Source organism: Castor canadensis, chromosome 5 (assembly GCF_047511655.1).
Source record: "Castor canadensis chromosome 5, mCasCan1.hap1v2, whole genome shotgun sequence".
NCBI lineage: Eukaryota > Metazoa > Chordata > Mammalia > Rodentia > Castoridae > Castor > Castor canadensis.
In genome coordinates, this window is record NC_133390.1 from 178,695,099 (window position 1) to 178,718,476 (window position 23,378).

Genomic DNA, 23,378 nt, shown 5'->3' on the forward strand with positions numbered 1-23,378 from the left:
CTGGTTCAGGATGCTCGACAAATCTATTAATTTTGTTGTTGAAATAAAATTCACATATCCCACGATCAACATGCTGAAGTGTGCAGTTTGGGGCATTTAGGCCGCTCACACAGTAGTGCAGCCATTACTTCTGCCCATCCCAGAGCACCTCATCACACCCGGGGACCCCGCCCTCAGCCCCGGCGGCCGCTCGCCTGCGTTCTGTCTGCGTGGACTTAGCTGCACTCACATTGCCTCTTACATGGTGCCTGGCTTCTCCCGTTCAGCACCACATCCTTAAGGTTCATGGGTGGAAGCACACATCAGTGCTTCCTCTAGAGTTCAATGTAGAGTTCACCGTGTGTCCCAGGCATCCCATTCCTATGCATACACCTAAAAAGATCTGAAAACAAGTATTCAGAATAAGAACCTGTGCACGAACCAACCTGAGCCATCGGCCCAAAAGACATCCCAGGTGACTGGATTAACAAATGTGCCCGTCTGTGCGATGGGATTTTGCCTTGCATTATCATCATCGTTATAGCTTAGCTCCTACTGATTTTCCCACAGGCCTCAAATGTTGGCACTTTCCTGGAAACTCTTTCCTGAGTGGGGAACCCACCCTTTTACTGACCACACAACCAGTCCAGTCTGTCACAGTGCCCCTCCCATTCAGAAGCGTATTCACTGATTCCTTTTAAAGTGTTGAGTATCTGCTACAGACCAGGCCACTGTGGTGGGGAGAGAGACTGCACCAGGACAGTGGATAGCATACTGTGGCTCAGATGGGCGACATGTTTGCAACGATTCTAGAGTGACAAGAAGGAGGCAGCTTTTCGAGGTGGAAGGGGACTTCCCTGAGGGTCTGAAGTGGGACAAGCTTGAGGAAATTGACATGAAAAGCCTGGGAGATGAGAGAGGCCCCAGGGCCTTGAGGACCAAGGTGATACTGTGAGGTTTCACTGTTGGAGGGTGGGGACTGAAGCAGAGTGAGCGGTGATAGTCTCTAGATGGTGTGGCATGAGTGAGCCATTGAAGGGCCTTGACCAAGGTGGCTCAGGGAGGGTGGAAGTTCTAAAGGTGCAGGTCCTGATGGCTTATCCACTCACTGTCCCTATCCTCTGCCCCCTGACTCTGGGACTTCAAGGACAAGGCCAGGGCTCAGGCCCAGAGCAGATGCTTGAAAGTGGACTGATGTGTGCATGGGTCAGTGCCACAAGTGGAGGGCTCGAGGAGGAGTGGACAGAGCTGTCTGCACAGCCCAGATCCCCCTCAATCACTGATTGACTCTCTGGTGCCAGCATAATGGGGGATGATGTGTAGGACCCAGGCACCTTGTCATGCCTTTGCCCAGCTGGGGACAGCCCTCACTGTTTTCACAGCAGTGGTGATCTGAAGGCCATCCAGCAGACATGTTGTCTCAAGAGCAGTTCCCAGAGGACAGGCCCTGTCCTCAGCTTCTCCTGGAGAACCCCATCTATTTTTTTAGACTGTCTTCATCTTCCTCTTGCCCTGTTGCTTCCGTGATAATCACCAGAGGGACCAGGGTGAGGACCTGTGGCAAAGCCAGTTGCTATAGCAAAGGCACAGGTCCAGATGCCTCCAGGCACAGAATCCTTCACTCGACCTTCTTCTCAGTGCACAGGATGTCATGTGGTCCCCAAAATGCAGTGGATTAATGAAAGAGGCGAATGTGGAACAGTCTTTATTCTGTAGGCCTGAAGCTTCAGATGTGTCTGGATTAGTTCTCCTGGGTAGCAACTGTGACCTTGAGCACATAGAATCTTAGCTCATTTCCTTTCAGTACTAACCTGCTTACCAAGCCCTCACTGGGTCCCTGTGGACTCCATACAAGACACAGTTGGTATCTGCTCTCGTGGTCAACTAGCCAAGATGGATATAAGATAAATAAATACATAACTGAAGAGCTAATTATAAACTGTACTGAAGGCTGTCGTAGAGAAACAGAGTAACAGTAAACCTAACAGGTAAGTGTGGAAGATGGGACCATGACGGATGAGTAGGAGTTCATTGGGGGAAAGTGTTAACTCTGAGGCAAAGGCATGGGAGGCTGCCCTGTGGTGGTAGAGTTTAATGAGTGAGGAATGGAAGGGACAGACACAGTTGGAGCATGGGGTGACAAGGAGACATGAGGCTAGATAAGTTAACAAAGTGGAGGCCAGAACCCTGGTCACAGAGTGGGTTTTGCATTTCATCCTAAAAGGCAGTGGCAGGTCAGCAGGGAAGCCCTCCTTGCTTGGAGGTTGGGCAGAAGTGGAGGCCGGGACACCAGGCTAGAGGCTGCAGAATTGTGTGGGAGAAGGGAAGTGTGTGGCCTTTAAAGGTTAGAAGTGGAGTGAAGAGAAGGGATTAGGACCCCAAACCTTTTCTTCTCCACCTCTTTCCTCTTGGGGTGACCTGTAGTACATTTTCCTGAAGATATTTCCAGAGAGATTGCTGAGAGCAAGGACTGCTACACCCATTGACCAAATCTGCTGGCCTCTAGTTTTTGTCAATAAAGTTTTATTGAAACATAGCCATGCTCATTGACTCATATATCATATCTGGCAGCCGAGACTGAATGGCCGGCAGGGTCTTGGGTATGTACCATCTGGCTGCTCACAGCCAGCACTTGCTGAATGCTGACCTGAGAGGGAGAGAGGGGCAGGTTTTCAAAACACTGATCTGTTGGCTGAGAATCTTTGCAGCCCTAAAATGTGTTTCACTCCTCCAGAAAACGTTGCACTGTAGCTGCTTTTTCAATTAGCTTTGCTCGTCTTGAAGCTTTTGCTGACGCTACCTAAGACACTCACCTCACACCTCGGTTTTAGAAAGCTGGGGTTGGAATGCAGACTTGGCACTCAGGCTACTGTGAGTCTAAATCTATACCACAGCACCAAAGTCTTGCCATGTGTTCATTTACTTTTTCCTCTCCCTTGTTTCTCCTTTCTAAAAAACATGATTTTTAGGGGAATGTCTCCCGAAGCAGCTTTTATTAAAGCCTTTTTTGCATGAGAGCTTGTGGGAGAGTCTGTGCTGTATAAATACAGAAGCATCCTATAAGCCAAATAGCCAGAAAGGATGCTGGCGACATCAAAGTGCTTCCTCCTTCCTAACCCCATGGTCATCATGTTTGCACTCAGGCTTCAAGCTCCACGCAGCCTTTCCAGACCCACTTGAGTTACAGCACTGAGCTGATTTTCACTGGGGGAACTGGCCACCTGTCGGCAGGTGCCAGCGACCACTGGCTATGGGTTGATGCTAAACAGATGGGCTTTTAGTTCGATGTGCCATTTTTTCCACAATACATACGAGCAGAAAAAGCTGCTTTGGCAATGTCTTGATTTCCCTCTGTGTCAGAGGCATGGTGGAGTCGTTTACCTAGCCTTCATCCAACATTGCTGCCGGGTAGGGGCGTCACAGACAGCTACGAGAAGCTCGGTGACGCGGAAAAGTTCGAGGCTCAACTTCTGCTAAGACCTTAGGGAGTCATATTGACTTTACCTGCCAATACTGGGAAAGACTTTCTTTTCCAAAAATAAATAGGCACTAACATTTCAGAACAGGAGTACATCGAACCTGCTTAATCCTGGGCCGAGGGCTGGAACTCCGTGTAGCAGCTTTGTGGGCTGCCTGATTGTCCAGCTGAATAGGACTGCTTATTTACTGTGGGACTTCTCAGAGCTTTTACATAGAGTGGGGCTTTTCAGGGGAGGTTTATGGGGTGGGTATATAGTTTCCCACCTGCCTCCTCCATCCACAGAGCATCCCTTGCTGGGGTTCCATGAAACACACTTTGGAAAATGCTGGTGTCCTGTCGAGCTGGTGAATTTCAGAGCTGGGCTCTAGTACCTTCCCTGCCACTTACCAGCTGTGTGACCTTGTTCTTGGCCATTGCTTACCTGATCTGCACCTCCACTTCCTAAATGTAAAGTGGAGCTATAAACAGACGCCCTTCCTCCTAGAGTTGTTAACCTGAAATGAGTTTGGTTACCTCCCTGGGGGCATTTAGAAGCATTCCTTACAAGTGCAAGCTGCCCTCAGTTCATAATTTTCCCAGGCTGGTTGTTCACTCTGAAGCTTAGCCGGGCTCTGTCTTTTCTTCTCTGTGTACCTCCGCTAATCAGCAAGGGAGAAAAAGGAGAATCCATCTGAGCTGACTTCGGCAGATGGGAGGCCTAAGGTCCCTGTACTGATGGGCACAGAAAAGCCTCTGGGTCATGAGGAACCACCACCCATTTTTGGTTCTGCTTCTGTGTGTGCCCCAGGATCAATCTCCCTCACTCAGTCATTTAGCTACTCATTCATTCAGACCATGCAGCAGGCCCTGTGCTGGGTCCTGGAGCAGGGAGGCCCTGAGCCTGGGAGCTGCATTTTGCTGTACTGGAGGCTGCTGTTGCCTCCACACTGAGAAGGTAGCAGAGTTTCCATCAAAACAGGCTGGAGGGCAACCACGGGCTCTGATGGATAAGCACAAAGCTGTGGGGAAGTCTGCAGAGGTTCCAGATCAAACCATGGTGATCAGGAGAGGTTTTGTCCCCTTTTAAATGAATACCCCCTTTCCCTGTCTCTCTCTGGCCCTCCACCCCACCAGTCCCTGCTTCTGTCTTAACAGTGTGATTGCATGAGGTCTGGTGAGGGGTCTTACACCATTCTGGGAAGGTGCTCAGTTGTGGACTTGTTCTACCACACCCAAAATAGTTGCCCTTTAGTCATTGCTCAAGAATTTTCTATGAGTAAATTATGGTCAAGCCAGGAATGCTTTGTATCTGGGAGACTTCAACTCCCAGCTTGGAAGTTCAGACTCAAGCTGGATCCAGTCTACTAAGACACCCAGTATTTTTTGTGTGGATGAAGCATGTGCCTGCTGCCTAGCCATGGCAGGGGTCTTTTGGTCCTAATGTGTCCCATGATTGTGTTACTGGTTGCTCTATTGGTTAACTTCCCTCTGCCCCCTGTTCTGTTCTCCTCCCTCATCCTCCCTGACAACAGCTTGTTTGCGTCTGATTGTGAAATCTAAGAGGGTTAAGGGCTCTTGGAGCAGAAGGCCTGACTTCTGTCACTTCTGCCCCACTCTGCCTAGAAAGTGATTTCGTATTGCTGTGTCTCTGTTTTCCTCCTCTGTATGGGGTGATGAAGAGAGTTCTCTGACTACTAGACCATGATGGGGATGGAAGAAGCTAATTTATGATAGGTGCTCAGGACAGAGCCTGTCACAGCATTCAATAGGCACTGCTGGTGCCAATGACAAGGATGGCGAAGTGAGCCTTGTTTCCTTGACTCTTCCGGATGTGTCAGTGCCTCCCCTGCCTCCAGTCCTGACCTCCTGTGGTCTGCTGTCCATGTAGTCTTGTCACAGGTTGATCTCTGGCCAGGTCCCTCAGCAATTCTCCATTGCTGTCAAGACACTTGTCACAGTCACATGTGGCTTTTCTTGGTGAACCCCACCCACCTGCCTGAGCGCACCTCTGTCTCCATTCTATACCATAAACTCCAGCCAAAGTGTTCTCAATGCCAGAAAACCAGGTACACTGAGGACAACACAGCTGTTTGTCTATTTGTTCAATAAATTTTTTCTTTATTTTGAGATTGCATTCTTCCAGTTATTTTTAGTCAGTGGTAACAGTAAGAGAAGATGGTTTAGTGTATGTGCATTTGTGTGCATGGTGGCCACCACCTGGCACAATGGAAGGTGGCATGTTTGTGTGGAACCAAGTTTTATATGTGAAAATATTACTGGGCTTTTGAACCTCAGAGACCAGCTCAATAACACACTCTCCTGGATGCCAAACACTGCCATGATTTTGTGAATTTACAGCTTTATTCAACTCTCACTCAAACTCCAATGCCCGACTCAAATACTGTCACTTGTAGTAGACCCCACCCCCAGGCAAAAGAAGTCACTTCTACTGTTGGATCCTGTTTGGGCTTCTGGTTCTAGGCGCCTTTGTTTTCTGTGTTCAGAGTCCCAGGGCAAGGGAGGCTGTCTAGCATTCCTTGATTCCCCTCAGACCTAGCCCTGGGCTTTTCAAACACAGTTGTCCCTGAATATTGGCAGGTGAATTTGGGGTCAGGGAAGGACTCAGTGACAAAGTCAAGGCCACCTTCTTTTGATCTATATCTCAACTTCTTATTTCACTTCTTGTGATGTCATATTGCACTCTGAAGTTACCTCACTGTCTCCTTATCTGGTGTCCCCTCCCCCGTGAATGCATTGGCTTGACACAGAGAGACAGTGTGAATGGTGTTTTTTGCAGTTTCAAACTCAGAGCAGTCCTGGCGCTCGGCAGCCCCTCAGCTGACACTTGAGTGGTTTGTGAATGAATGAATCAAACAAATGAGGAAAAAATAATAATTTTCCAGTATGTCTGATACGATGGTCCTTGTCTTCCCTGGGTGGCCAGCCACTGGGCCTCCGCCCCAGTGAAGTGTTCAGGAGGGAAGGACAAGTTAGGAAAAGGTGAGTGGGCAGATGACAAGGAAGCAGAAATGCCCGGTGTCATCAGAGTCTATGGAAGGGATGGACCCCGCCTCCAGCACTTACAGCCCATCAGGCCAGATCCCCAGACTGAGCACTATCGTGCTGGGAGCAGCACTGATGCCAAGGACTGGGGAACCAACAAGGAGGTCATGGCTCCTGGTCCCTGGAGTTCAGATGAGTCCTTATGGGGATGCTGTGAGCAATGAAGATGGCCACGCAGGAAACCGTTAGTGAGGGGGGGATATGAATACGGGGTGGGGGGTGGCCCGTGGCAGGCATGGACATTAGGAAGGGAGCTCAGTGAGACCAGCCAGTACATGGGACCCAGAACAGCTCCTGATTCGACTCCATGGGGTCTGTGGATGGACCACCCTGAGCCTGAGAGGACATCAGGAGGAGGCTAGAGTTGTCCAGGTAGCTGGACCTGCCCCTGTGGCTGCAGGTGCCCGATGTCTGCAGGATGGAACTCAGCTCCTTCCATCCTTTGGGAGCCTGGCTTCAGCTCCAGGCTGCCGGGGAGTTCCTCAAGCAGGCGCCACATGTGGGAAACAGTTCAGTAATTAGCTGCTAATACCTCAGAGGTGCAGAGGTGCCTCTGGCACCTAACACAGCTATGTTCCTGGAGACTGGAGGGGACCTGCTAATGAGACCTGCTAATGTGTTTGCACCTCCTGGAATCTCCTGCTGTACGAAGGTGGTTCCTCCACAGCTCCAGTGAGAGGCTCCAAGAAGAGAAGAGGACAAGAAACTATCTGTCCCTGCCCTCTGTGGACCCCCACACAGGTCCAAATGTCAGCCATGTCTCCCCCCACCCCCCCATACCAGCACAGCCTCCCGTGCACTGGTAGACCAACCCTACTCAGGAAGCCCAGGCCCTCCCTCTTGCTCGCCCAGCATGCACTCAGGGACACTTACGCTCGTCTCTGCCCTCAGGTGTTTATAATTTCTTCATGGATGGCATGACATCTATTTTGACCTTTCTGCACTTGGGAGAGAGATCCCAACCCTTGTCTCTTACCCCACTTGACCATGGACTTGAGCCACCCTGGGCAGGAAGAGGAATGGGGGTGCTCTGTTCTGTTCTGGGGTGCTGAGCAGCACAGTTTGAAGAAGACCCCTGAGAGCCTGGATGTCCTCTGGAAGTCCCTGGATGGGGTCTTCATGCCCCCGATAGCACCAATACCCCAGCTGCTGCTCAGACTGGTGCCCCCCCACACTGAGTGACAAATTGGGTATTTGGCAAATGAGCAGATGGGGTCTTTGCACTGAAGACCTCCCCCAAGTGTGAAGACCCTTCAGTGGCTCCAAGCTGAATTTGGCATCAAGGTCAAGACCCTGTTGGGCTTCACACTTCCCCAGCACCCATTCTTCCCACATGTGCTTCTTCTGGGAGCCCCCGTTGGCCCTGTGCACCCATTTTCTGCAGAGCCAGTTAGCTCTCACACTCGGGCTGCATGCCGGCTGTCCTCCTCAGTGTGGCCTTTCGTACCTGCCCTGCTGGCCTAGGCTCCAGCCTGTCTCATGCCTGTAAGGATCCCTATGTTGCATATACCTGTATTGTTGTGGGAGTTTCATGCCTGTGTCCCCATAGAGCTCTACCGGATGGGGTAGGAAGAGTGCCAGCTCTGAGCAGGCACACAAATACTTGTGTGTGTGCTGGGTACCCACAGAGGGAGATGAGTGTGATGAGGGAAGATGAAGAAGTGGGGCCTTGGAGGGTGCCTGGGTCCATCTCCTATGGGAGGAGCAAGGGCAACCCTTAATTAATGTCTCTATTGCCATCTCCAGCAGGCGACCGCAGCCCAGGAAGGCGGGTATTCTGTGTATTTTGTTCTCTTCTGTACCCCTATTCCTAGCATGATCTCGGAACATGGTTGGTACCAATTCAGGTTGGTTGAATGGAAGCATGAGTGAGTGAATGAATGAATGAGTACATTCTTAAGGGGAGAGGAATGCGGTCTGATCAGTAGCCAAAGTGCTGCCTGTTGTCCTCTGTGCTGTGAGGACCACTATATCAGGACCCAGAGTGGGTAGCCAAGCATCTGCTCTCACCACAGGGGACAAAGAGGAGGTAGGGCAAGCAGTTGGCAGCCAATTACAAAATCGAGCTGATGATGGTGATGAGGAAGAGGAGGTGGGGCTGGCCCACCTGCCACCTTCCACTCCTTGAAGCAAGTCACATGCCCACAGCAAGGAGCAGAGACCTCTCCCCCAGCAGCCACAGTGAAGAGGACAGTGCAGGGAGGGGAGGGAGTGGTCGGATGTCTCCATTTGTAAGTAGAGCTGGGTGCCTGGTTCCAGCACCTATGCTCTCAACTGTCATACTTGCCATAAGCAGGCAATGAAATCGACATGCAGTAATGATGATAATGGGGAGGGGGCAGAGCACTGCCAGCCATATGAGTGTGGTAGCTCCTTTGCATTTTGTTCTGAAAAGGGGGGCCCTGGGGAAAGGGGCCGAGCAGAAAGTACAGTGGGAGTTCTGTTTCTAAGGATCACAGACCAGTTAGAAGGCCATTATAGGCATACAGGGCAGAGATGCTGGTGGCTAGATGGGGTCATGGCAGTGCAGGTGGTAAATGGAGTCACATTCAGCTCTTATTTGTATGCTGCTCCTTTTTGCTCTGGCTGCTAGGAAGCTCAGGCCACATGTGTGCCTTCCTCTGGAGCCCACGTAGTGTCTTTCATAGGGACCTGCTAACCTCTTGATGCTATGGCCCTTTCTGGACTCCCTTTGCCGCAGATTTCCCCAGAGGCTTGCTCATCTTACAGCCACATGTGCCTTTCTGGTGACTGCCACAGATCCTTTGTGCATCTTGGCAAGATATAAATAAAGCAAGACAGTGCACCATCATCTCCCGGGCTCATCTTTGTCTTCATCCTCACGTGAGCCTGGAGACTTGGGGAGGCCTGGCCTGCCCTTGGGCTATTGGTGCCAAGAACGGTTCCAGGACATCTGGCTTCCTGGGGCCAGTGGACTGGCAGTTCTGCTCCCATCTGGTACCCGTGGGCAGAGGAAGGGAAGGAGAGGGAAGGAACCGGGGATGATTTGCGTCTGGTAAGAGAAGGGCCGGCTGCATCCCGCATGCACAGCATGGTTGCCGTGGGGAAGGGATCTGTGATGGCCCTGGACCCCCACTGGGTGCCAGCGGCTGGGTATCAGGATCACCCTTGAAATGGAGGTAGAGAATGTCACTGCTGTGGCTTCCATAGTGTGTGTGTGGTGTCTGCAGGGAGAGGTCCTCAACGCCACAGCCCTGGGCTCATCCTGAGTGGCAGGACTCCCTTCCCCCACCCAGCCCTCCTCCCACTGAGTTACTTCATGACCGTCAGTGCACACAGCACCTATCACGGGTGATGCACAGTGAAGAGTGGCGAGAGAGAGTGTTGCATGCCTGACTGGCTCTATCTTGTGTCCTGTCTCTCCTTGGTGACCCTGTCTGGGGGGTAAATCTACGCAGGCCTGGGAAGGTAAGGGGTCTCTGGAGTTCAGGGCTGCCACCAGCATTGGTAGCTCTGTGGTCAACACACAATGGCTCTCAGCTCTGATCCTCACCTTGCTCATCTGTAAAGTGGATATAAACACTAACGGTGTGTAGCACTGACTTCTTGCACAAGTAAGATAATGCTCCATAGTGAGCTGTGCTCACTACGTAATTCTTGCGGTGTTACTTATTTAATATATGTTATTATAAGGAACTTTTCACTGGAAGTTACCAGGCAAACAGATGTGAGTGGTTAAAAAGTCTAGACATGTAGCTATTTACATGGATTACAACATACTATCAGTTGGACCTGTACTGTACTTGTGTACCTGTGTTTCATATCTGTGTGACTTTACAACCTCCTGTGCCACACTGAGCACTCAGAATGCTATTTATCAGGGATGGTTATCACTATTAGTTTACAGAAGTGGAAACTGAGGCTTAGAGGGTGGATTGGCTAGCCCAAAGACCTGGGCCATTAAGGGGCAACACTCTGGAAGTCACACCTGCTGGAGCCCCATGGAATGTCAGCCAGGCCTGCCTGTCAGTGGGAAGAGGCCACTGACCTGGGGGCCCTCAGGTGCTGCCACATGCCAGCTCCTCTCGGCTGAGCTCTGCAGAACTGCATTTGGGACCTTTCACTGGTCCGAAGGTAGCCAGACCATCACACACTCCTGGCCTCTCAGATCCTGGTGACTGCTCCTTCTCCAGCCCCATGGACAATGGTGTCTTCTCCCAGGTGAACCTCTTGTTGGGCACCCATCCATCCCTGCTGCTTGGTCCTCTCTGGGTCTCCTTGGGACTCTGGAATCTGTTTGGGCCAGGAATCCCCTCCCCTTTTCACAGGTGACAATGAAGAGGTGGAGTGGGATGTTCACTGGCTATGGGAGGCTTCGAGGTGCCTCGTGGAGGGGTCCTGGCTCAGGCCTTCGCTCAGCTACAGGCCTACGAGCTCCCAACCTAGTGATGTGGGGTGGTTGAGTCTGATGGCCTGAACACCCCATCCCTGTCCCATGGAAGGTCCTGCATGGTGGTGGACTGAACTCTGCTCTAAACTGTGGCTATCGGTGGGGTCCAGGGTGAAGGCACAGAGGTGGTGCTTGTCTGCTTCGTGCAGTTCTCCGACTTCATCATCTTGTCAGTTGAACTTTGTTTTCTATTCTACCCAAACCCATTACAAAGTCAGACATGTCACATGCCACAAAGCAGCCACCTATGGTGAAGTATTTCTTGTCCCACAACCATTGTTCCCCTCTGGGGACACAGACATGTCCTTTGCGTTCACCAACATGGGCCAGCACACAGGCCCTGCGCGCACTCCTGTGTGGATGATGGGAGATTGCACACTTGGTGTTTGGCTTGGCAGGTCACTCAGGTGTGTGTCCCACTGTACACACAGCTCTGCTTGATTTTTCTCCCACGTCTGCCCCCAGGTTGGTGAGAGGAGGGATGCTATCCCAGCCAGTCCCCTTCTCATGCACTTGCAGCTTGCTACTGGTCCCTTGCATGAGGAACCCACTGCCTGGAGCTTCCTGGGACATCTGTCTGCACGTGTCCCACAGAATGTACCACATTGCCTAGTCTCACCAAGGAGGGGACACACACCAGGGCCAGTGCTTTTGTGTACTCATGGACAGGTTCACTAAGCAGCTGTGTGGTAGCAGTGTAGTGGGCAGGGTTGCTCTGGTCTCCACAGCTGTGCCAGGCTTGTTCTCTGCCCTCGGAGGGGTGATAGGGATAGCTGATGGGAGTGCAGGCTGTTTTGCAGTTCCTTGGCACCTGTGCAAGTGGGCTTGGGAGCATAAGGCAAAGGCCTGACCCCGCCTGGGACTGAAGGCAGGTGAACACTCCCTGAATGGATGGTTTACAAGGCAGAGGAAAGCTGGGAGGGAAGGAAGCATGGGTGGCAGGCACAACGTGGACAAAGATCCTGGGGCAGGGAACATTTCATCATGGAGATAGCATGGAGGGAGGCAGGATTGGGTGAGGGCTGCTGTGGGCTATGAGAGGTTATGGAAGGAGGGTCTCCATCGATGGAGGTACAGCCCACCTGCTCATAAACAGGCTGCTACCCCATGCATGCATCTTGGTCAGAAGAGGCCCCAGAGAGCATCTACCACTCAGATGTCCGTCTTGGGCGCCAACCTTTGTGACGTCATTGCTGGCCCCATGGGGTGAGGAGGTCACCTAGATCCCTGCAAGCCAGGAGGTTTGGTGGTCACTTGAGACCCTCCCTGGGTTCTCATCTTGCAGATGAAATGGACCAGGGCCCCCCAGCACGCTCTGAGTATCAGGTCTCAGGGATCCGAACTCCCCCTGTGAGGAGAAACAGCAGGCTGGCCACTCTGGGCAGGATCTTCAAGCCCTGGAAATGGAGGAAAAAGAAAAACGAGAAGCTGAAGCAGACGACGTCGGGTAAGCACTCAGGAGAGGAGGGTGGCCCTGGCTGAGGATGGTGGTGTCACTGCTGCCCTGATCTGTCTCCCAGCCCCGACACTGGAGGACACGCTGTGCTCTGTGGCCTCTGAGGACCAGCCTCCCTCTTGCGCCACCTGACTGGTGGTGGTCAGCACAGGGCACTGCCCAAATCTAGGGAGCACACAAGTCACCTGGGGCCTTGTTAACAACAGGCTGTGGCTCAGTGCCTGGCCCGGCTGTGATACTCTGGATGCAGCCAGCAGCAAGCACCCAGCCCATGACAACTCACTGGTCCTCACCTCCCCCCCTGGAAACTCACTCCAACAAGGAGGTTAGGACCTGGCTCTCGCTGCTCCTAGGAGCCCCCCTCAGTTTGGCCTAGATACCTTCAGGCCATTCTTTTTGTAGGAAGAAGACAGGTAGCCTGCTTCCCAGCTCCTAAGCTCTACCTAAGCATGCCTGGCTTAACATCTCCCACCAAAGGATCCAGAAGCTTCCCTACTCACTTCGGCTACAGCCTTACACCCTGCCAGTCCCAGCTCTGTGAGAAGTTGGGTTACGCCGGGTTGTCCCATTGGCCCGGCCTCCTCGGAATCCACCACGGGAACGGCGGCCACAAGACTGCACTGTGGCAGGATGGGCATGAAAATGACCAGAAGGTCAGGTCAGAATAGCAGGTGTCAGCAGGCCTGGCTGGCAGCACTGGGCAGTTGTGTATCTCCCTGGGGTTCAGCGATCCTATAGGGTCCTTCCCACCTTAGGGAAGGGAAACGCTCAGAGAAGTGGGGCTGCTCACCCAGGGCCAGATAGCAACTGGAGAGGAGCTGGCCTGGCTTACAGTTCTGGGCTATGTAACAGGCCTGGTGTCCCCAGAAGCCAACCCCAGGGTGCCAAGTGGCCCAGCCCCCAGAGTTTTCGAAGCAGTTAGTGAGGCAGCTGCTCACGTGGAATTAGCTGGGGGCCTCAGGGACAGGCCCGGCAATTGCCTGCCTTGAGTTGGTGTCTTTGTGGTCCCCAAGGTCCCAGCTTCCTTCCCAGCTCCTAATAGACCCAGGCTCCAGGGCTTTGAGGAAGGTGGGGACAAAGCTCATGTGCCCACAGTATCTGGCTCTGTGGGATTGGACAGCAGCAGTGGTTTCCCACTCACACTTCTGTCCCATTCACACTTCTGTACACTCTGGGATATTCTGTTTTTAACCATTCAAGAAAGTGACTGGCACATCCTCCTTGTCAAGTATGAAAACAATGCAGCATAATTATTCAAGAACGCCCAAGCATGTCCTATGTGCCAAGCACAAAGCAGACAGGAGCCCAGGCCCTGCTCATGTGGACCTGCCATACAGCAGGAATGCAGTGGCTACCTGAGCAGGAAAACAGGTGAACAAGTCACTATGCACCTAAGTCCAGCACAGACTCCATCTGGCTGTGAAGAAGCTGAACAGGTCCTGGGGAAGAAATGGGCTGGGACAGGTGTGGCTTTGGATGGGGAGGTGCAAAGGCCTAGGGGCAAAGAGGCCACATTGAGCTGAGCTGTGACTGGCGTCCTTGAGAAAGGCAGGGAGATGCATCCCAGCAGTGGGAGCAGCCCTTGCAGAGGTGCTGACTTGGGGGAGGGTAGCTGTGCTAGGTGGGAAATCTGGAAACTGGAGCAGGAGGCCTCAGCAACCCTTCATGGGCCCCCGACTCTCGGAAGACTCAATGCCCTTGGTTGTGGGACTGGAAGATTGAGCCTCATGCTCTGGAAGGGTGGGGTGGATCTCGAGGTTGACAGCTCAGCGTCCCTGTCTTCAGGCCCCTGGTTCGTGTATTTGGAAATTTAGTGAATAGCACTGAATTTCTTTGCTCATTCTCAGAGTTAATCCATGGGGTACTTGTCATTGCACTGGCCCCTAGCTCACACGTTCCATGAAGGTGGGGACTGGATTGCTTTTGTTCGCAGAGGTCCCAGCACCTAGCTCAGTACATGGGACACAATAGGTGGCCAGAAAAGACTTGTCTGTGGTTGCCACCTGTTGGTTACCTGCCCCCTCTGCCAGACACTAAGCTCTGGTAGGTTCCTGGAGTGGGTTTTGCCCTGGGGTGGTAGGCAGGAGGGCTGTTCCAAAGGAGGAATGGACACAATTTGCAAGTCAGAGTATATGGAACGGCAAAGTAACTGGCCTTCTGCCTCCCTGCCCCTGGGGAATTTGCTGAGTGCCACTGTTGACCCAAGGTTGGTTGGGGAGACAGGGGAGAGATAGACCAAAGACAGTGACTAGACATGAAGGGCAGGTGGATGGAGTCATGACGGCTGGCCTGAGCTGTGGAAGAGTGCCCCAAAGCCCTGGGGGCACGGGGAGGATGCCCTCCTTGGCTATCTGAGAACAGCTATTCGGGCACTGTATGCACAGGTGCTGTGCAGATAACTCAGAAATGATTGCTTCAAAAAACCCTGAACCTGCTTGTCTGTGGCTGGTGATATGTGCATTGCTTAGCAAGAAAGTTCAAAATTGCTGAGAAAATTGTGCCCCCACCACTCCCCGTCAGTGGGTCAGGCCCTTACCTCGAGTGCCTACCAACTCCCCGACTGTTCCTGTAAACCTGAGACAGGCATTGCTATGCTTTGGCGGGGCCCACGCTTCCTGTGGCCGTGACTCACCTGGACGTTTGTGTGTTGTACAGCGCTGGAGAAGAAGATGGCTGGCAGGCAGGGCCGGGAGGAACTCATCAAACAGGGGCTTCTGGAGATGATGGAGCAGGGTAAGTGGGGACACAGAGGGAGGACGGGGACATCGGGAGGGGCACGCCTAGGTTACAGAGTCTGGGAAACATATCAGAGAATGGGATGGCAGTCAGGGGCGTTCTGTAGCCAAATGGTGGGGCTGGACCCAACTCAGCCTCCAAGGTTGGAGAGATGCCCTAGAGGCAGGAACTGAGGTGTTGGAGTGTCCATCCATGAGTGGGGGCCACCTCATCCCTGGGACTGATCCCCTTCTTCTAGTCAATGTCCAACAGGGTGGGTGTGGGGAGAGCCTGCCATTCATTCTCTGCCACATCTACGTGACCGTCTCTGTGCATGAGGCTGGTCATGATCACCAGCAAAATTAGTGGTGCTCTTTCTGTAAGGGGTTCCAGTCAGTGTGGGGCACTAGACCTGGATGCTGGCATTGCCCCTCCCTGCTCTCCAGTTCTCTCTGGTTTTGGAGCATGGTGATGGGATGCCCTTAGGAGGCTGTCTGATCTAGACTGGGCTCCTACTTCCTGATCTCAGGTGTCTGGCTTTGTGGAGCCAAAGATCTGAGGAATATGTTGAATTCCTGTCTCCCTTTTCTGCTTGAAAATATTGCTGGTTCCTTTGTAATGGGTCGTAAGTACCAGGAGTTAAGAAGAAAGACCCTGAAGTAAATGAACCCAGTTTATGCAGCCAGGCTGGTTGCTTACAACCTGGTGTGGCCCAAGCCCTATGTTGGCTTCTCCCTTCCTTGGGTTCGTAGTGGTGTGTTTTAACAATGCTAGCATGAGGGAACTGGCTTCATACACTAAGTTTATTTCCAGTGTAAAAGAAAAGCTTGGTGTCACGTCCTGTGGCATTTTTATGTTGGATGCTGTCTTCTGACTCTCAGAGTTGGTGGAATGTCACTGCTGGCTTGAAAGCTGGACTGTTTTGATTCAGATGTGACCAAAAAATGCCTAAGTGGGATGATGATTACATTGTCAACAGGTTTCACTCTAGATTTTAGAGGAGGGGGTGATAAAAGCAATCACATATTCTAAAAAATGATTATTTGGGAGTGGGGTGGACTGGGGTTTAGAACTCAGGGCTTTATCACTTGACCCATGCCTTTCGCCCTTTGCTCTGGCTATTTTGGAGAGAGGGTCTCGCTTTTTGCCCTGGCTGACCTGGACCTCGATCCTCCTATTTATGTTTCCTGCCATAGCTGGGGTGACAGGTGCACCAGTTTTTGTCTGTGCAGATGGGGACTTGCAAACTTTTTGCCCACGCTGGCCTAGAACCTCAAACTTTCCAATCTCAGCCTCCAGCATAGCTGGGATAACAGGCGTCCATCCCTGCTCCCAGCTTTAAAAAATGTTATTTTTGATGAATAAGGAGGAAGTAAAGATGTAGATTGGATTTCTGTCAAAATGAAGCTATAGTTTGAAAAATGGGAGAAAAAAGCTTATAGGAAGAGTACAGGTGGTTGTTTTCAACTGATTTTTTAAAAATGATTTTCGTGGGGTGAGGTCAGAATAGAGGCCTGTGACAGTGTTTGGCAATGGCCAGGCCAGCAGGGGACACATGTCTCGCTATGGAGGGATGTCTTCCTGGCCTCCATGTGCTCTCTAGAGAAGTCACAGGCCAGCTGGCTTGCACTGTTGCTGTAGGGTGGGGGTTGGCCAGCCTTTCCTGGAAGAGTCACATAGTAAATACCCTAGGTGTCTGACTGTGTGACTCAGCCCTACCTTAGTGAGATACCTGAGGCGGGCTCACTATAGAGAAGAGAAGTTGTGGATATTCAAGGGCATGGTACGAGCATACACTCTGTTCAGGTCTGCCTGTTCTCACTTCTCAGGCCTGGCCTTCTTGCAGGCAGTGTTCTGAGGCAGTATTTAGCATTATGTGTCATGAGCCACAGGAGGCAAGCCTGCCAGTGTCTGTGTGACTGTCTGTTCCCTCCCTCCTTTTACAGAGCCACCAGGATTCAGAAATGGGGCTCTATCCTGATGACCTTATGTAACCATAGTCACCTCTGAAGGCCCCCCTCTAACACCACCGTCATGTTACACCTCCACCGTCCAAATACCATTGACCTATGACTTTGGCCATCAGAGTCCCGCCTGAGCAGCTGGGATGAGAGGACAAAGCATAACAAGGTCTGACAGTTTGTCACCTGATGTTCTGAGGCAGAAATGGCCACAGACAATGCCTACTGAGTGGACATATGGCCGTGTTCCAATAAAACTTTGTTTATGGATGTATCAATTTGAATTTCAAATAATTTTCATGAGCTATGAAAATTACTTTTCCTTTGATATTTTCCCACTTAAAGATGAGAAAGCCATTCTTAGCTCGCGGCCACATGAAGCAGGCTGGAGTGGGTCCCCGGGTGGTAAGTTCCCTCACATGGCTCTTTCTCTCTTGCTGAGTGGTTACGGGCCACTCATCCCTGAGAGCTGAACATACACTCATTGATTGATGGCTCAATATTTTATTGAGTGTCTACTGCATGCCAGGGCCCGTGTTAGTTGCTAAGGACACAGGTGAGCAAGATATTCTCCCACAACACAAAGCCTGTGAGGCACAGCACTAGGGAGCTCCACAAACGTCAATTGACACCTAATACGGGGATAGTGAAGGAAAGGCAGGTGGCCACGTGGGGCTGGCTGGTCGAGGGTGCAGGAGATGTTTGAGTGGGGACCAAAGGTAGGCAGGAGCAGAGGCTATTGTCAGAGGCACAGGCTGTTGTCAGAGTTTGGCACTCACTCAGATCACTTGGTAGCTTTGCTTTTCTTTGGTGCTGAGGCTCAAACCTGAGGCTCCTCACATATGAGGTAGGCAATGAGTCATACTTAGGAGCTTTAACCGCACTGCTATTGGGCAGCAGAGAAATTAGCCACTGGGGTTGGGCAATACAGGTGTATTTGATAAGCAACGCATGCCAGGATGAGAAGCAGAGAGATCCAGCAGTGGGAAGTGACTTCTAGCTCGGGGGAGCTGTAAGTGCAAGGCCCCAGAGTCGGGGGAGTGGGGTCGTGGTGCTCCATGAAGGGACCTAGAGAAGGTGTGGGGTTGGAGGGAAGCGAGGGGAGAGAGGGGCCTAGGTGCAAGAGGCCCTATAACGCCACCATCTGGGTGACAGAGGCTTGGCCAAGTGGAGGAGTCCAGTGTCTGCAGAGAGCTCGCCCTTGGTCCAGAGCAAGGTTGGGTGTCTGCAGGGCCACTTCGGAAGGGAAGGGGGCCACAGGAATTACCTCTGGGGAGACTTGCCAATTTTCTGGTGGACTGCTGTGCGGTTTTGCAGTCATAATAAGATAAATGCCAATGCTGGCTGTAGGTTCCTGGAGAAAGTGCTTCCTTTGCAGCAGGTCCAGGTGCACTGAGGTCAGACCCTGCCTGTCCCAGTTCATCTAGGTGCTGGGAGAACTGGGATCGTCTTCCATCGTGACTGGAATCTATGGTCACTGTCCTTGCAGCCACTCCTGTGTAGGTCAGGGAGGCCTAAGGCCCAGAAGGGGTGGAACAGGAGGGCTGACTCCATGTGGAAACAGTGCCTTCCCCTTTCCTGTGGCTGTGAGCACTCCCCAGGGTAGCAGAGTCTCCTGGGTTTGGGTTAAGGAATCAGGCTCAGCTTCTGCCTTCTCCTTGCCAGGTGGAACCAGTCCGCAACCATGGGCGCCCTCTTGTGGTCCACTGCCCTCACTGAGCCTGCTGTACCTTGGCCAGGACTTCCCAGGGAGGCTGCAGGAGGATGGTGACAGTGAGGATACCTGGCCACAGCCCCTCCCAGAACTGCTGGGCATCCTTCACAGCTCCAAGAACTCACATGCGTGTCCCTGCACTTGTGGTCATCTGGTGGGGGTGTAGGAGACATCCAGTTTGTGACATTATAGGACAGTGCACTGTGGGAAGGAGAGAAGGTGGCCTTTCCCACTCTGTTCCCTCTCCTCTGTCCACCTTCCCCCCCCAAACATCTGGGTCCATGGAGAGCAAACCAGCTTCTCTGGCCCCCCACTGGGTCCTTAGACCACCTCAGTGAGTGGGGACAGGACCTGCTTGCTTCTCTGTGCAACATTGCTCACCGCCCCGAATGACTTTCTTCCATTTCCCTGGGTGCCTTGACTTTGCATTTTCTTAAATAATTTGAGGAAATTCATATCCCATCATAAAAGGGGGAGCTACTACCTGGTGCTCTGTTCAGTGACCTGGGAGTCATGAGGGTCCCAGGGGAATTGGACAGGGATAAGTCTGTCTGGTTTCCATGTGGTAGCAATGCTGGGGGCCATGTGTGCACATAGATGTGCATGTGCACATGCACTGCATGGCACACACACATGTGCTTCCACTGTACATGTGTGTGTGTGGTCATTTGCATGCCTATGGCAGGCCTCTCACTGTGGCTGCTCTGTGCTCCCCTCTGCAAGCCCTCAGAGGAGAAGGGCAGGATGGAGAGCTGGCCAGAGGGAGGCCAGCCGGCCATGTAGAGAGAGGAGCAGGGCATGAGCCCCCCACTCACACCCCCACCCCCAGGCCCCAATCACCGTTTCTTAGCAACGGCCCTGCCACCAGGGCTATTTTGGGAACAGTAACTACTTGCTAGCATGATTCTGGGCTGGAGCTCTGAGCGGAGCCCAGAACAGCCCTGCTAGGCTGCCAGGCTGCAGACACAGGGAAAGGAATTTTAGGACTACAGGTGCAAGCTGAGACTTGTGGGGCTGGAGCCCTCTGATCGTTGGCTCCAGGTTGTGACCATTTTATTCCTGATGCTATGATGCTGATGGTGGAGGTGATGGAGGTGAGACGATGGAGATGTGATTAATCATAGCCGCGGGCACAGCAGGAAGTGCTAGGCAGTTGCCTGCCTCACACAGGGTGGTGGAGGAGCTCGGGTGAGACAGGGCTTGCCCTGTGTTCACCCGTCTCTGATAGAGCACATGCACCCTGGTAGCAATGGCTTTCATGTTCCTTCTGTGCGGTGACCTTTCCTGCTTAGTGGTTCACTGAGCAGCCACAGCAAGAGGGCCTGTCACAGACATGCACGTGAGCACATAAACACGCACACACTAGCACAAAGAAAACATGCATAGTACCCCATGCAGTATGCATGCATGTATCTGCATGTGTACACATAGATGTACACATTGATATGTGTGCACACATGGCCCTGGTGTTGCTACCGCAGGGAAACCAGACAGACTTGATTTGTCACTGTCTGATTTCCCTCAGAGCCCTGTGACTCCCAGGCCATTGAACATGACTCTAGGACAGTAGCTCCAGAAAAAAAAAAAAAAGTTCTATATTTTGCCCTGCCCTAGGGCATGGAGGCTGGCAGTGGAAACTGTCACAATAGTGTGTCAGGTTTGGGCAATCCAGTCATGGAAGCTGGGAAGCTAGTTTTGAGCTTTGTGACATCAAATCCTCTCCCCAAATGAGCCCCTTGGCTGTATCTGGGTCCCTGCCTGGCCCAGGACGGAGTCGACAGGAAGAGCCAGGAGTTCAGTGCAGACCAAGACCTGACTGCCTGTAGCCTCTGAGCTAAGAATGTTCTATGCTTTTATAAAAGTAAAACAAAGTGGGTGGGCCTGTCATCCCAGCTACTTGGGAGATTGAGATTGGGAGGATCAGGGTTCTAGGCCAACCCTGGGTGGAAGGTGGGGGAAGAGGGGACTTCTCAAGACACTGTCTCAACAGACAAACCTGGGCATGGTGGCACACAACTGTCATCACAATTTTAGTGGGAAGTATAAAGTAGGATGGTAGTCTAGGCTGGCCTGGGCAGAAAGCAAGACCCTATCTCTAAAAATAACCAGAGCAAAAAGAGCCACTGGAGGTATGACTCAAGCAATAGAGCACCTGCCTAGCAAGCGCAAAGCCTTAAGTTCAAATTCCAGTGCCATCTCCCCCATCAGACAAACAAACAAAACAAAAGGAAGCGGGGACAAGCAGCACAGACTAGTGGTGATGGGCCACTGAATCTGGAATATTTGCCATTGCCTCCTTCATGGGAAGAGGTCACTGGCCTCCCCGAGATCTCTGGGCAGGCAGTGTGACTCCCAGCAGAGCCGGTCCCTGTGGCAGGTCTCCAGACTTCTAGCAGGGCTGATCTTTTTGTTCTCCCCTGCGGAGATAGAGGTGCAGTGGCAGGGAGAGGGGAGATGGTGAGCAGTGACAAGCTCAGATTCCCCAAGAGGCCCAGGAAAGAAGGGGGGGCTGGCCAGAGTCCTGGGCCTGGGAAGAACTCTGTTGAGGAAGGAAAAGTTCCTGTTCTAAGCCTCCTGTTGGACCATGGGCCAGGTGGCTGGGTCCCCTGTCATCTTTCTCCTTATCAGAGCCCACCATCATCAGTGACAGCAAGCACGTCTGGAGCATTGCACTATTCTAGACACATCTTTCCTTCTAATACTTCTCACAAGAAAGCCACGAGGCCAGGAGTAACATCGACCCATTTATAGATGAGCAAGTCGAGGCCCAGAGGGGTTTGCTGGTGGCACAGGAAACCCCTTTGCAAGTGGGTGGGATACCTGTCAGGCAGGGGATGTGCTTTTTGTCCAACTGGCGCATCTGGGGAAGTGAAATGGGTGGTCCTGGAGGACACAGGGCAGCAGGTGGAAGTCAGGACTGACCTGGGCAAAGGGGCACTCTGACCATCTTCCTCCCTCTCTGGGCTGAGAGACAGCACAGGCGGAGGCCAGGTCCAGGAGACCTGTGACTGTGCAGATGTGTGCAGGCCATGCTGTTACTCTGAACCCTGAGGTATGCTTCCATGAACCAGCATGAGGGGTCCATGTAGAGGACCTCATGGGTGCTCGTGCATCAGACTTAGACATGCATCTCAGAAGGGTGATTATGATGAGATAGCTTAGTGTCCCAAGCCTAGGCCTCCTGTCCTGTGTAGCTGTGACTGGAGCAGCCTTCCTGCATCCTGGGGGCTGAGCCTCTCATTGTGACAGTGCCACCTGGAGAGGATCAGTTAAGTCCCAGAGGCTGCAGCAGCCCAGCCCCAGGCAAGTCAAAGTGCCAGGTCCTTAAGTCCTCCTGAGAACCTTGGTGTCCCCCTCCTCAGAAGGCTGCTGCCTGGGCCTGGGGACTCCCTGCTCTTTGCCCCTCTGTCCTTGGCCTAGCCCTATTCCTGGGCTCAAGATGCCATCCCCATGGCTTCCTTGGGGAGTAGCAGGGACAGTGTCTTCTTGACATCTGCCTTCCCCAGGCTGCTCAGTACCAGGTGCATAGTAGATGGTCACTGACTGTTTGCTTCGTGAGTGACTGATGGCCTAAGGGTGAGCCCAGTGTGAAAACTCGTTACCTGCAGCCACACTAATGCATGTGACAGCCTCAGCATCTTGGGGACTAGCAGCATCCACTTGTGCTGTTTGTGTTTGTTGCCACCCACTTGTGTTGGCCCTGGCTCTGCTCCTGTGTCTTTTGTCCACCAGCAGCTCTGGTGGAGCTGGATCCTCACCACTGTCAGCGTGAGGATCGAGGCCCAGGAGGGAGCAAATGGGCAGATGTGAGCAGTCTAAAGCCACTTCTGCATCAGATCTGCTGCCATCCATGGACCAAAGCAAGCCACAAGGCAGAGGCAGGACCACAGCGGGGGACTGCAAAGGAATGGGGTGGGGAGCACCATCCCATCTCCAGCAGGTGTTGGAGTAAGAGTACATATGGCAGAAACCAGGAGCCCGTTTTGTAGGGTGCCAGCATTCGTATGGGAGCACGGGATGTGGAGAGGAACTCCTGGGGGCAGGAGTGACAGCTGCCACACCAGGCCCTGGGCGGCACACTTCATAGGAAGGCCCTTGCTGTCAATGAAGGGTGTGGGAAGGGAGGTGTACCCTGGCTGACATTCTAATTTTCTTGCAGATGCTGAAAACAAACCATGTGGCCCGGATGGAGGCCCCCGACCTGCACAGAGCGAGCAGTCCACTGCCAAGCAGGAGACACTGACGTCGGAAGATGTCCAGCCAGGAAGCCCCTCAGCCACCAGGACAGACCAGGCCTCCATGGATGAGCTGCTGTCCTCAGATGTCCATTTGGATGATGCAGGTAATAGCTGGACACCCTGTGGGGCTCACCTGCTTCTGGAATGGCCATCGGCCTGGGTAGCAACCCAGGTGCAGCAGTGAGGCCAGGGGTAGTGGCTTTTACTTTAATTGCACACAGGGCACTTGCCAGCTGTATATGGAAGAGGGGAGGGATAGAGAAGAAGAAAAGCACAAACTGAGCCCCTGTGGGGGTTTTGAGACACTCCCTCTCCTGTCTGACCCACTAGCCATTTTAAGCAGTTTTCTGAGACTTCACTGTAGTGCTGGGAACCTGTCTT

At 52.6% G+C, this 23,378-nt stretch overlaps 1 protein-coding gene across 2 annotated transcripts in view; it reads left to right on the plus strand.

Annotated features, from left to right (window-relative positions):
* Positions 1-23,378, plus strand: part of Phactr3 (phosphatase and actin regulator 3) — a 204,801-nt gene that overhangs the window by 109,023 nt on the left and 72,400 nt on the right. For both annotated transcript variants that reach the window (XM_074075043.1, XM_074075042.1), the window contains exons 2-4: positions 12,199-12,360; positions 15,025-15,102; positions 22,919-23,101. In XM_074075043.1, coding sequence (XP_073931144.1) covers positions 12,199-12,360; positions 15,025-15,102; positions 22,919-23,101 — 423 coding nt within the window. The remainder of the gene's footprint in view (positions 1-12,198; positions 12,361-15,024; positions 15,103-22,918; positions 23,102-23,378) is intronic.